This window comes from Muscardinus avellanarius (genome assembly GCF_963383645.1).
Source record: "Muscardinus avellanarius genome assembly, chromosome: 9".
Taxonomy (NCBI): domain Eukaryota; kingdom Metazoa; phylum Chordata; class Mammalia; order Rodentia; family Gliridae; genus Muscardinus; species Muscardinus avellanarius.
In genome coordinates, this window is record NC_137795.1 from 99,581,681 (window position 1) to 99,595,457 (window position 13,777).

General features: G+C 49.1%; 1 protein-coding gene across 6 annotated transcripts in view; it reads right to left on the reverse strand.

Moving 5' to 3' along the window:
* The window catches only part of SLC37A3 (solute carrier family 37 member 3), a gene marked incomplete at both ends in the record, with an annotated part of 38,569 nt that overhangs the window by 21,711 nt on the left and 3,081 nt on the right, over positions 1 to 13,777 (reverse strand). For 4 of the 6 annotated variants that reach the window (XM_080701925.1, XM_080701926.1, XM_080701922.1 and 1 more), the window contains 3 exons: positions 2,417 to 2,562; positions 4,448 to 4,531; positions 6,815 to 6,907. In XM_080701925.1, the coding sequence (XP_080558051.1) occupies positions 2,417 to 2,562; positions 4,448 to 4,531; positions 6,815 to 6,907 (323 nt within the window). The remainder of the gene's footprint in view (positions 1 to 2,416; positions 2,563 to 4,447; positions 4,532 to 6,814; positions 6,908 to 13,777) is intronic. The other 2 variants (XM_080701923.1, XM_080701924.1) reach the window with 2 other exon arrangements.

Genomic DNA, 13,777 nt, shown 5'->3' on the forward strand with positions numbered 1-13,777 from the left:
AGTGCCACCAAAAAATAAGTAAATAAATAAATAAATAAATATTAAGAGGACTGGAGTGTAACTCAGGGTAGAATGCCCCTGGGCTCCATCCCAGTGGAAAAAAAGCAAAAAGGAAAAAATGCTGGAGATATACCTCAGTGGTAGAGCAACCAAGTTCAATTCTCAGTACTACAAAAAACAAAGGAAAAAACCCCACAAGACACAAGCAAGCACATGGGCAGACATTTATCTACTCCAAAGAAAACTAGATCACAGGGGATGCCTTTTACAATGCAAGTGTGTTAAGCCAGTGACGCCAGAGGCAGAATGAAATAGAAATCAATACGCACTGACACTGAACCGGGACCTTCTTAAGTGGTGCTTATGCTAACCACAGACGCTTTACGGGTGAACTTTCACAACACTGCAGGTCATTAACAACCAACTTAGCTCCCACTGTGAAACTGGTAAAGCTGCAAAGCTGAGAAGCTGCCGGAGCAGGCGCTGAGCACCAAGGTGGGTGGCTGGCGTCTGCTGCACACACTGGTCCCACTTGAAAGAGTAAACACATAGCCGGGGTGGGTGCCCACGCCTGTAATGCCAGTAATTGGGAGCCTGAGACAGAAGGACTGTCTGTCGATTCTAGGTCAGCCCTTCTCAGGGCAGAAAGTTCATCTAGGGGGCTCATCTAGAATGCCTCTGGGTTAAATGCCTAGTACAAAAAACACCTACAAAGAAAGAAGAGCAAACATACAAAAACCAACGGCCAAACACAGCGGACAACACGTGATAAAAATCTAACATAGCCGGACACAGCCGGGCGTGGTGGCGCACTCCTGTAATCCCAGCATTTGGGAGGCTGAAACAGGAGGATCACGGTTTGCGGACAGCCTCAGCTAGTGAGGCCCTCCACAACTTAGTGAGACCCTATTTCAAAATAAAGAATAAAAACAGGGCAGGGGATGTGGCTCAGAGGTCAAATGCCCCTGGGTTCCATCCCCAGACCCATAAAATAAAATAAAATAAAATAAAATAAAATAAAATAAAATAAAATAGGGCTGGTGGTGTAGCTTAGAGGGAGAATGCCCCTGGCTCCAATCCCTGGCACACACACACACACACACACACACACAAAAAAAAAATCTTACTGAGACCCTGTTTCAAAATAAAAGAATAAAAAATAGGGTTGGGGGTGTAGCTCAAAGGTAGAGTGCCCCTGGTACTGCAAAATAAAACAAAACAAAGATAAGAAACAAATGGCACAAGAGACATAGATCCTCTAAAGGGGAGTTAAAAAAAAAAAAAAAAAGCAACCCGCAGCTGTGGTTTGTACTCCCAGTATTCCGAAGGCTGAAGCAGGCAGGTCACGAGTCTAAGGCGGCCTGGGTTACTTAGTGAGACCTTGTCTCAGCATACATTTGTGTGTGTGTGTGTGTTGTACTGGGGATTGAACCCAGGGGCATTCTACCTCAAAGTTACATCCCCAGCTCTATTTTTTATTCTTTATTTTGAAACAGGGTCTCACTAAGTTGCAGAGGGCCTACGTAGCTGAAGCTGGCTTTGAAACTGTGATCCTCCTGTCCCAGTCCAAGTACTGGAATTTCAGTGCACGCCGCCACGCCCGACTCTCAGGATAAAATTTTAAAGGGGCTAGGATGAGGCTCAGCAGTACAGCACTCTTGGGTTTAGTCCCCAGTACCTACAGCTCAAGATCTGGTGCTGGCCGGAGGGCCAGCCACTTGTCTCTCTGGACTAGACCTCTCTAAGTCCAGCCATGAGCTTTCTTGTTCCTAAATGACCCTACTTCCTCATGGACAGTGTCTGTCACGGCTTGGATCGGGAATGTCCCCAAAGGTCGTGTCTGAAGGCGTGGTCCGCAGCAGAGGTGCTATGGAAAGTGAGACCATGAGGAGGTAGGCTCGGCTGGAGGAAGGAGGGCGCGGGGACTTTGCTGCGAGGTGCACCCTGTCTCTAGCCCCAGCTCCCACTTGTTTATTGGTACTGCGGACTGAACCCAAGGGCATTCTTTGAGATCCACTCCCGCTCTTTATAGTTTTTGTTTTCAGAGTTTGTTAATTATCTCACTAAATTCCTCAGGCTGATGTTGAACCTGAGCTTCCCAAGTACTGAGATTAAAGGCGTCCGCCATCATGCCCGGCTCCTTCCCCTCTCATTCTGCTTCCTGGCCACCATGAGCTGCCCTCCACCATGCACTCGCCACAGGCCCAGAAACAACAGAGCCGAGTGACCACGGGCCAAGGCTCTGACACTGTCGGCCAGAACCCATCTTCCCTCCTGAGCTGACTTCCTCGGGTGTCCTGTCAGTGATGCCACGCTGACTGCCCCAGTGCCTACGGCATCGAGTTAACTGGCAAGACTGAAAGACCCCACATGCAAGCCGCGCAGGTGGAGCAGTGGGGGAAGAGGGGTGGCATACCCGGCTTTCCCAAACCAGTTGCCCATCACGGCCACCACGCAGGGCCAGCCAGTGGACTGCAGCAGGCCGTTCACAATCCACAGGCAGCAATACAGCCACTTGTCGTAGAAGTGCAGCCACTCTGTGACGGTGCCAAAGACAAACACCTTAGAGAAGGAGAGAAAAAGGGACATGTGACGTCGCACAGACATGTCAGCACACTCAGCGCCTACCAGACCACACAGGAGACGTTTACACACCCCGCCCCCGAGAGCCGGCACCCGGCAACCGCAGACCAGAGGCCCGGCGTGAGACTCGCCAGCACTCATCTTCGACTCGAAGGAGCCGGCTTCCTTTCACCTCCATCTGCTTCCTCGGACTTGCACGGCGAAGGGAACAGCAGCCTCCAGCTGCAGGGTAGGGGCCCTGTGTGGACGTTCACGCAGGACGGTGTGGGGCCCAGGCTGACACCAACGGGGCAAGTCCTGCTGCCGGGGCTGCAGCTGCTAAGTCCACGCGTGGAAGGGAAACCGTAACGCGTCATCTGCTCCCGTCAATGCTGCTTCTCCCCAGGCATTTCATTCAAGGGGACGTTTTATTTGCAGTTGAAGTATATTTTAAGAATATTTATCATGGGTTACAAAATAGTATGGAACATACTGTCAGATTCCAGTTATAAGACATTCTGGAATAAGTAAAACTATAAAAGCAGAAAAATGGTCTGTGGTTACCAGAAGCTGGGGAAAAGCAAGGGGTTTACACAATTCTACTTATCTACATACTAAAACAGTTTAAGTACATACTAGAATTTTTTTTTTGTAGTACTGGGGGTGGAACCCAGGGTCTTTCTACCTCTAGGCTATACTCCCAGACCCATTTTATATTTTATTTGGAAACAGAGTCTCACTAAGTTGCTGAAAGCCTCACTAAGTAGCTGAGGCTGGCTTCGAACCTGTGTGATCCTCCTGTCTCAGCCTCCCAAGCACTGGGATTACAAATGTGTGCCGCCACGCCCAGCTCATACTAGAATTTTTTAAGTATTAAAAAAGTACATACAAGAGTTTGAAAATATGTAAACGTAGATAGGTGAGCATCTTGTGAATAAAGTACTTCAATCCCTAAAATTTCAAGGAAAAAAGGTTTTCCTGGACTCAAATAGCTGTCATTTTTGAAGCTCAGTAAATCAGGGTCTAACTCAAGTCTATGGTTTCATTTTATCAACAAAAACTGCAACCTACACACGGAGAAGCACTGACGACAAATCCACACGGCACGGCCCCGCACCAGGCCCTGCTGCCAACCCTCGCCACACACCCCGAGACCCACAGCGAGGCCCCGAGCAGGGAACATGACACCCCTCCTTCCACGAAGCTCAAGTGCAGCCCGTCAGAAGCCGGAGACTGCAGAGGAAGGCGCAACCCAGGCTGTTCTGCCGTAGATGCTCTGCGGTCTTCCCCACTGTGGCACCGCTCTTAGGAAAGGCAAGACTAACACAGGAACGACCAGGCTAAGCAGCAGATCACAAGCGCCCGCAAAGAAACACGGGCGCAGGAGCGGAGGAACCAGCGACTGCTTCTAGGAGTGAGTCCTGTACAGTCAGGCCTCTGACAAGGACGCCTCCGGCCACTGGCCACTGGCTTGAAGGAGACACGGAGGTGGACTAAGGAGGGAAGAACGCCACTCAAGGAGAAAGCGTGGCACGGACAAAAGCGCCAGGTGCAGAGGAACAGCGGACGTCAGCACGGAGAGCGGGTCAGTGTGGCTAGAGCCCCAGCGTGAAGCGGAGTGACAGAAACACCTGGACCAGCGGGCTGGGGTCACAGAGCGCTGACCACCGTGCCGTTTGCGTGGATCACTAACTAAAGTCAAGGGAGGAGCCGTATCAGGATCTCACTTTAAGACACACCTAGGTGAAAGGCAAGCAAGAGATGGGCACACTGAAGCTTAGACTCACTACTGTACTGCAGCAGAGAAACAGGGTGTCCACGTGGGTCTAAAACAGCGAACCCAATCCAGTGACTAATAACCAGTTATAAGACCTTCCCAACTTACCACTAACGCAGACGAGCACATGCCGAAAGAGAGAACCCATCGCAAATTCAGCCGGTCCCCGACGATGCCGCTGACGAACAGGCCCTAAAACGAAGCACTTCCGTTTACGGCCGCACAGAGGAGTGCACGACCAGGAGCACGCACCACGAGCACCGAGGCGGAAACGACAGGCGTCACAGCACTTCTGGAACAACAGTGGCCTTCTGCACCCCGCTGCGGACCGCACCGCATCGTTCACTTAGGGGAGACTTTGGTTTTACTCGACTCCTTGACACAAACAAACAAAAATTGCCGGGCATGGTGGCGCACGCTTGTAATCCCCGCACTTGGGAGGCTGAGACAGGAGGATCGCACAGGTTCGAAGCCAGCCTCAGCTACTGAGTGAGGCTCTCAGCAACTTAGTGAGACCCTGTTTCCAAATAAAATATAAAATAGGTCTGGGAGCATAGCCCGGAGGTAGAAAAGCCCTTGAGTTCCACCCCCATACCACCAAACAAACAAGAATTCTGATAAAACAAGCCCTCAAATATACTTCCTCTTCTAGAGGAGAATAATTCCAAAACAGCAGTCCTAAGTTTTCCCAAGGGATTCCCTTAGCCTCTGCCGAGGTAACGCACTCCCACGCATCCTGCAGTCTAAGCCGTGTCAGAAGGGGGCACTGAGGCAGGCCCGCCACTGCCCTCCGCTCTGACCCCTGGGCTTTACGACACAGAAGGCAGGGAGAGCTGGAGGCCCACACATAACTAGCTGAGGCTGGAACGTCCTGCCTTCCGCTCTCCCCGTGTGGGGATTAAGGTGCTGAGACTAGGGCACGGAAACAGAAGACCTTAAGGGCAACACAACACACTTGAGTTTTCTTCCATAAATATGTAAAAAGGAGGCTAGGTGTGAGTGAAGCATGCCTGTAATCCCAGTACTTGAGAGGTGGAGATAGGAGGATCACCAGTTCAAGACCCGCCTCAGTAATGTGTGTGTGTGTGTCTGTGTGGTACTGGGGATGGAACTCAGGGCCTTCTACCTCCAGGCCACATCCCCAACCTTATTCTATTTTTTTATTTAGAAACGGGGTCTCACTAAATTGCAGAGAGCCTAGGTTGCTGCAGCCTGAACAATTTAATGAGCAGGCTGGTCAGATCCTGTTTCCAAACAAAAAAATAAAAAGTGCTGAGGTATAGTTCTGAGATAGAATGTCCCTGGGTTCAATCCCCAGTACCACACAAAAAAAGAAAATAACAAAACAAAAATGAATACATATTTTGACCTCAAATCTAAATTCAGATTATACTAAGTATTTCTAATGTATCAAGTAATGGAGAAACATCAGAGAAAACTTAGATGAAAAGATCTTAATAAATGGTTCTTTCTCATGGTCAGTCTTTTACCTCCTCAAAAGGGGGACATACAATCTGGGCGTAGTAGTGCATGCCTATAATCCCAGTACTTGGGAGGCTGAGACAGGAGGATCACAGGTTCAAAGCCAGCCTCAGCAACTTAGTGAGGCTGCCAACAACTTAGCAAAACCCTTTTTCCAAATGAAAAAATATAGGGCTGGGTGTATAGCTCAGAGGTAGAAAACTCTGGGTTCAATCCCCAGCATCAAAAAGATAAGGGGGAGCCGGGCGTGGTGGCGCATGTTTGTAATTCCAGCATTCGGGAGGCGGAGACTGGAGGATCGCGGTTCGAGGATGGCCTCAGCTACTTAGTGAGGCCCTCTGCAACTCAGTAAGACCAGGTTTCAAAATAAAGAAGAAAAATTGGGCAGAGGTCAAATGCCCCTAGGTTCCATCCCCAGACCCGCAAAAAAAAAAAAAAAAAAAAAAAAGATAAGGGGGAGCCGGGCGTGGTGGCGCACGCTTGTTAATCCCAGCACTTGGGAGGCTGAGACAGGAGGATCACACAGGTTCGAAGCCAGCCTCAGCTACTTAGTGAGGCTCTCAGCAACTTAGTGAGACCCTGTTTCCAAGTAAAGTATAAAAGAGGTCTGGGAGAATAGCCTGGAGGTAGAAAGCCTCTGGGTTCCATCCCCAGCCCCTCAAGAAAAAAAAAAAAAAAGAGGGGGGGCATGCAACCACCAAAGTAGTCACTGTTCTACGATCCTCTCTCTCAAGTGGTCCTGTGCTGCACACAATAAAGAGATAAAGGAAACCTCTCCATTCTTTCAGATAAGGAAATCAATTTACTGTGTTCTTTCTGAAAACAAAATGCCCGGAAGGCACAGAAGGAACTGCGGCTCCTTAGGAAGCCGTCAGCAGGAGGCGCAGTGGGCCTAATGGCAGACAGCGTTACGCAGTGCCTGGCACGCAGGAGGCCCTGTCTCTGATCCCTGGCACCAAGAAAAGAAAAAAGAAAAAAGCTTCTAGAACTCACCACAGCATAAGAGAAGAGGAAAATAGTATCCAGTGTCCCGAGGAACAGAGTGGCCTCCTCTGCATTGGGAAACAAATGGTTGCTGCTCCAGATCTGCAGGAACGAACAGGAACAAGTCACTCCCCCCGAATTCACCGGTGCTCCCATGTTCTCCAGGCCCTTGTGACCAACTGGACCCATGTCCGAGCCCACAGGGCCCTCAGTGACCTGTGAACAGGACACGCCACACGGAGTTCACCCGGGAGCAACTGCACAGTGCCAAAGACCACCTTCTAATCCAAAGGCATAAATGAAGTTTTGTGTCTGTGTGTGTGGTAGAGCTTGAACCCGGGGCATTCCTACCGTCAAACTATGCCCCCAGCCCTAAGCTGCTGAGGCTGGCCGTGAACCTGTGATCCTCCTGTCTCAGCCTCCCAAGTACTGGGACTATAGTGAAGGGCCACCGTGTCCAGCTGAGACTCTGTTTGAAAATAAGTAATCCGGGCATGGTAGCACACACCTGTAATCCCAATACTTGGATGGCTGAGACAGAGGGATCGAAGGTTCTAAGCCAGCCTGAGCAACTCAGCAAGACCCTATTTCAAAATAAAAAAATAAAGGCTGAGACAGGAGAATCACAGTTTTGAGGACAGACTCAGCAACTTCTGAGACTCTCAGCAACCTAGCAAGACGTTTCAAAACAAAACAGAAAAAAGGGGTATAGCTCAGAGGCAGAATTCCCCTGGGTTCAATCCTGAGTATCAAAAACAGAGAAAGGGCTGGGGTGTAGCTCAGAAGTAGATGCCCCCGGATTCAATCCCCAGGAACAACGAAAAAGGAATTCATGATCCAATATATTAGGAATTATGTCTACTTTCAGCCAAGAAGAGACTGAGCTGAGGTTATAACTCAGTGGCAGAGCAGTCACCTGGCATGCATGACGCCCTGGGTTTGATCCCAACACCTACACACACTAAGAAGGAAGGAAGAAAATAACTCCCTACAGATATCAGAGGTAGAAAATTTGGGGAGTGTGCAAATGTTCTATCTCTGATTGTGGTGGTAGATTTTATTTATTTATTTATTTATTTATTTGTGGTGGTACTGGGGATTGAAACCAGCCTAGAAAACATAGTTTAATAAGAGATACAAGCCGGGCGTGATGGCACACGTTTGTAATTCCAGCATTTGAGAGGCTGAGGCAGAAGGATCATGATTCAGGACAGCCTCTGCTACTTAGTAAAACCCTTTGCAACTTAGTTGCAAAACCCTGTTTCAAAATAAAGAATAAAAACTAGGGCTGGGGGTATAACTTGGAGAATAAAAAGCCAGGCGTTGTGGCCCACGCTTGTAATCCCTGGGCTTGGGAGATGGAGACAGGAGGATCCTGCAGGTTCAAAGCCAGCCTCACTGGCTTAAGAGACCCTGTTTCCAAATAAAAATATAAAAAATAGGTGTCTGGGAGTGTAGCCTGGAGGTAGAAGGGTTTCCAGGAACCCCAGTACCACCAAAAAAAAATAAAAATTAAAATTAAAAAATAGGGTTGGAGGTGTTGCTTAGAGGTAGAATGCCCTTGGGTTCCATCCCTAGTACCACAAAAATAATAACAACAGATACAATAACCGATCAGGTTGACTGTATTAGTAGTTTAAATTAAAAACATTCAAAGTATACACAGTGAGTCAGCCACGGTTTAGGAAAGTCAATTACACAATTGAACACAGCAGCTGGGCGTGGCAGCCCAAGCCTGTGAGACCCCGTTTCAAAATAAAGAATAAAAAATAGGGCAGGGTGTATAGCTCAGGGGTCGAATACCCCTGGGTCCCATCCTAGACCCGCAAAAAAAAAAAAAAAAAAAAAAAAAAAAAAAAAAAATGAACACACTAAAATATCACGTGCTCACCGTGAGTCTACCTGGCCTGGGTGCGCATCGCGATGATGTGAATGGATTAGCCTCTGCACGTCACGGGCTGTCTTTCTTTCTTTTCTTTTTCTTTTTTTTTTTTTACAGGTCTAGAAATGGAACCCAGGGGCATTCGACCTCCGAGCTACACCCCTTGCCCTATTTTTTATTCTTTATTTTTAAACTGGATGTCACTGAGTGGCAGAGGGCCTCACTAAGTAGCTGAGGCTGGCCATGAACCGCGATTCTCAGGTCTCAGCCTCCCGAATGCTGGGATTACAAGCGTGCGCCACCACGCCCGGCTTCCGCGGGTTTTCTCGTGCTGTGTGCTGGGGGGACTAAAGTAAGCGACCATGCTTGCTAGACATCGAGGCACCTCCTGTGCGCACACTAGAGGGTCCAGTGTGGGCTTTCCCAGTGAGGAATGTGTGTAACGGGGCTACGAGTGGGAGTGGGTGACCGCCAACATGGAGTGTCTTTCTGAGAGGGGTGAGAGCAGGACAGGGAAGGTCCAACTCACGCAGCTGGGGGTCTCCTTTACAACGGGTGAGGAGTACGGTACATGTGCGAGCCCGCCCGGTGCGAGCAGCTGTACGAGGCTGAGAGCATGTTCACTGTCCTTGAATCCTGCCTCCTCCTAGAGTAGGTTTACGTTCTCCTGCACAATCCTCATGGAAGAACTGTACAAATTTTTATTATCACTTTCAGCCCAGTGGTCCTCAATATTGTATTTAACCGTTGCCTCGTTATGCTCTATGAACAAAGATTTTATGCTCTGTTCCCTATTTTCAGTGCTTGCCCACATCAGTGGGATCCATTATTAATTCTCAAGGTATAGAAACTGTATATGCTTAGTTCTTTCTAAAGCACCTAATATCTACGCATAAAAGTAAAAGCTGTAAACCTCATTAGAGACTTGTGCCGGGGTTTCCTTTGGGGCTCGTCACGTAGGCAGCCTCTGTCTGGCATCCCCAGATTCCAGGCTCCCAGAAGGTGAGCGGGGCTTCAGCGTAGATCACACTGCTGGGTAGAGAGTAAGCTGCTCTTGTTTGGGAAGGCGGGGACCCTCCCTAGGCCAAATTCCCAGGTGCCAGCCCGGGGCCACCTTGCGACAGGCCCTCGTGAGGAGAGGAGACTGGGCTGGCCGCGTTCACTCTCCCGCATGTGTTTATGTACTTCTACAACTGCCGTTAAAATAGGTCTCACCGTCTGGTTTTTCAAAACCATAGGTTCTGAAATGCATGTAATCCCAGTATTCGCGAGGCTGAGACAGGAGGATCACAGGTTCACAGCCAGCCTTGGCAACTTCACAAGGCTCTCAGTAACCTAGTGAGACCCTGATTCCAAACAAGAAATAAAATTGAGCTGGGGGTGGCCGGGCGTGGTGGCGCACGCTTGTAATCCCCGCGCTTGGGAGGCGGAGACAGGAGGATCGCACAGGTTCGAAGCCAGCCGCGCGCTGGCTTAGGAGACCCTGTTTCCAAATAAAAATGTAAAAATAGGTCTGGGAGTGTAGCCCAGAGGTAGAAGGGCTTCCAGGAACCCCAGTACCAAAAAAAAAAAAAAAAAAATTGAGTTGGGGGTGTAGCTTGGCAGTAGAATGCCTCTAGGTTCAATCCCCAGCAATAAAATAAAATAATAAAAATAATAAAATAGAGCTGGAGATATAGCTCAGAAGTAGAGAACCCATGGGTTCAATCCAGTTTCACAAAAACTAAACACATGAAAGCTATGGTTAGTACTTTTGGGGACTGGGGATGGAACCCAGGGAGCATTCTACTCCAAGCTACACCCCTAGCCCTACTTTTTTTTTATTCTTTGTTTTGAAACAAGGTCTCACTGAGTTGCAAAGGGCCTCACTAAGTAGCTGAGGCTGGCTGTGAACCCAGATCCTCCCGTCTCAGCCTCACGAATACTGGGATTACATGCATTTCAGAACCTATGGTTTTGAAAAAACCAAACGGTGAGGCCTATTTTAACGGCAGTTGTAGAAGTACATAAACACACGCGGGAGTGAACGCGGCCAGCCCAGTTGCCGCTCCTCACGAGGGCCTGTCGCAAGGTGGCCCCGGGCTGGCACCTGGGGATTTGGCCTAGGGAGGGTCCCCGCCTTTCCAAACAAGAGCAGCTCACTCTCTACCCAGCAGTGTGATCTACGCTAAAGCCCCGCTCACCTTCTGGGAGCCTGGAATCTGGGGATGCCAGACAGAGGCTGCCTACGTGACGAGCCCCAAAGGAAACCCTGGCACAATGAGCTTCGCACAGATGGCACTTCAGCGTGTTTTCACAGCTTGCTGCCACAAAACTTAAGCCCATGCTGGTGGGGAGCCCGGGGGCCTCTGCTGGTTTCCTGCGACTTCACACCACGGGCCTTTTCCATTTGCCGACTCTGTGTCCTTCACTGTAATAAATCACAGCCGTGAGCACCGCATGCTGAGTCCTGAGCCCCCCCAGACATCAAACCTGGGTGGTCCTGGGGAGCCCCAGCCCAGTTACCTAAAAACCAAAGGCAGCCTTAGGCAAAAGAACCAGAATGACGTGCCTAAGTCACATCCCACTGTCCTGTGTACTGTCAGACTGAGCCCGAAGCAGCACACTGAGCTGCGCTCACGTCCCACAGCCGAGGAGCCCGGGAGGGGCTGCCTGACAGGTGAGCCGGCTCTTCAAAGAGTGGATGCAATGAACCGTCCACCCCGGAGAGCAGCCACTTTCTTTCCCCTAGGGGTGGTAAAGCGGAGGCTACCTTTCAACAATGACAAAATACTGGAGGGGAAGGTTCAGGTACTTAACTTCTCAGAGCATGTCCACCTTTAAGACGTGTGACTGGAAACAGACACTGGACAGGCAGGCAGTGGCCATGGGACGAGAGCTGCAGGCTAGCCTTCTAATCTCGGCATCTTTTCTTTTTTGGTTTTTGTCCTTTTTATTTGTGGGACTGCGGATGGAACCCAGGGGCTTTCTACCTCGGGGCTACACTCCCGGACCTATTTGTACATTTTATTTGGATACAGGGTCTCGCTACATTGCTGAGAGCCTCACTCAGTAGCTGAGGCTGGCTTCAAAGCTGCACGGTCCTCGGCCTCCCAGGTACTGGGATTACAAGCGTGCGCCACCACGCCCGGCTAACGTCTTTCCTTTGAAATGTTCTGCGAGCAGGGTGTGACATCTAAAGTCCCTGATAACTTAAATTCCAGAAAAACTGGACAGAAGTGTCGCACTGGGAGCGAAGCACCACTCCGAGGGGACGCGCTCCCTCCCGCTCTTCATTCTCCCGGAGGCGTTTACATGCGTCTCACATCCTCAGTGTGTCGGCCAGCGTCGACGCAGGGTTGTCACCAATACGAACCGACTGAGTTAACTAGTTAACGCTCCGAGTATGCCCACTGCCTCCAACCTCTATCAACTCGGTTTTTTGTGTTTTTCTTTGCAGCACTGAGAAGGGAGCCCAGGGGCATTCTACCTCCGAGCTACACCCCCAGCCCTATTTTTTATTCTTTATTTTGAAACAGGGTCTCACTAAGTTGCAGAGGGCCTCACTAAGTAGCTGAGGCTGTCCGCGAACTGCAATCCTCCTGTCTCAGCCTCCACAATGCTGGGATTACAAGCTGCGCCACCACACCTGGCCCTCTATCAACTATGAATGGGTCAAAATCAGGGAAATAATTTTTTTTAAATAAAACATGCGAAAAATACTAGTGAAAGCCGGGCGTGGTGGCGCACGCTTGTGATCCCCGCGCTTGGGAGGCTGAGACAGGAGGATCACACAGGTTCGAAGCCAGCCTCAGCTACTTAGTGAGGCTCTCGGCAACTTAGTGAGACCCTGTTTCCAAATAAAATATAAAATAGGTCTGGAAGTGTAGCCCGGAGGTAGAAAAACCCCTGGGTTCCACCCTCAGTACCACCAAAAAGAAAAAAAAGACTAGTGGAATTATATATGATTCCATATACGTAGAACTCAAGAAACGTGATATACACTCTGTAGGGTAGATTGTGTATTGAGAAAGGGCACCACACAGGACAGACCTGTCTGTCATAAACAAATCTACTCAGTCCATAATGAATATAAAGGATGGGGACATACACTGCCTGACTTCAAGATAAAAGCAAAGGAAACAATAGGAAGTATTTGAGAGCCTAAACACTGAACTATATAACACACAGTGGGCAAGAGTTCAGAGCATAGAACAGTGAGTAAAACTGGAACAAAAGAACTTGATTGAGGGGGCACGAAGGTACACACTTGTAATCCTAATACTTGGGAGGCTGAGACAGGAGGATTGCAGGTTCGAGGACAGCCTCAGCAAGTAGTGAGACTCTCCTAGACCCAGCAAGACCCTGTTTTCAAATAATAAATAAAATGCCTCTGGGTCCAATTCCCAGTACCACAAAGAATCTTGACTGAAAAAAATGGCATTTAGCCAGGCATGGTGGCACACGCTTGTAATCCCAGCATTCGGGAGGCTGAGACAGGAGGACCTAATTCCCAAACAGCCTCAGCTATTTAGTAAGACCCTTTACAACTCAGTGAGACCCTGTTTCAAAATAAATAAGGCTGGGTGTGGTTGAGCAATCTTGTAATCTCCGCGCTTGGAAGGCGGAGACAGGAGGATCGCGCAGGTTCAAAGCCAGCAGCGCTGGCTTAAGAGAACCTGTTTCCAAATAAAAAAAGTATAAAAATAGGTCTGGGAGTGTAGCCCAGAAGTAGAAGGGTTTCCAGGAACCCCGTACTACAAATAAATAAATAAATAAATAAATAGAATAAAAAATGGGCTGGGGGTGTAGCTCAGAGGTAGAATGCCCCTGAGTTCCATTCTAAGTACCACAAAAAAAAAGAAAGAAAGAAAGAAAGAAAGAAAGAAAGAAAGAAAGAAAGAAAGAGGAAAGGAAAGTAAAGGAAAGATGGCATTTTAGCCTGGCATGGTAGCGCAGGCTTGTAATCCCAGTACTTGGGAGGCTGAGACAGGAGGATCGCAGGCTTGCAGCCAGCCTCAGCTACTTAGGGAGGCCCTCAGCAATTTAGTGAGAACTTGCTTCAAAATAAATTTTTTTTTTTTTTTGGTGGTACTGGGGTTCCTGGAAGC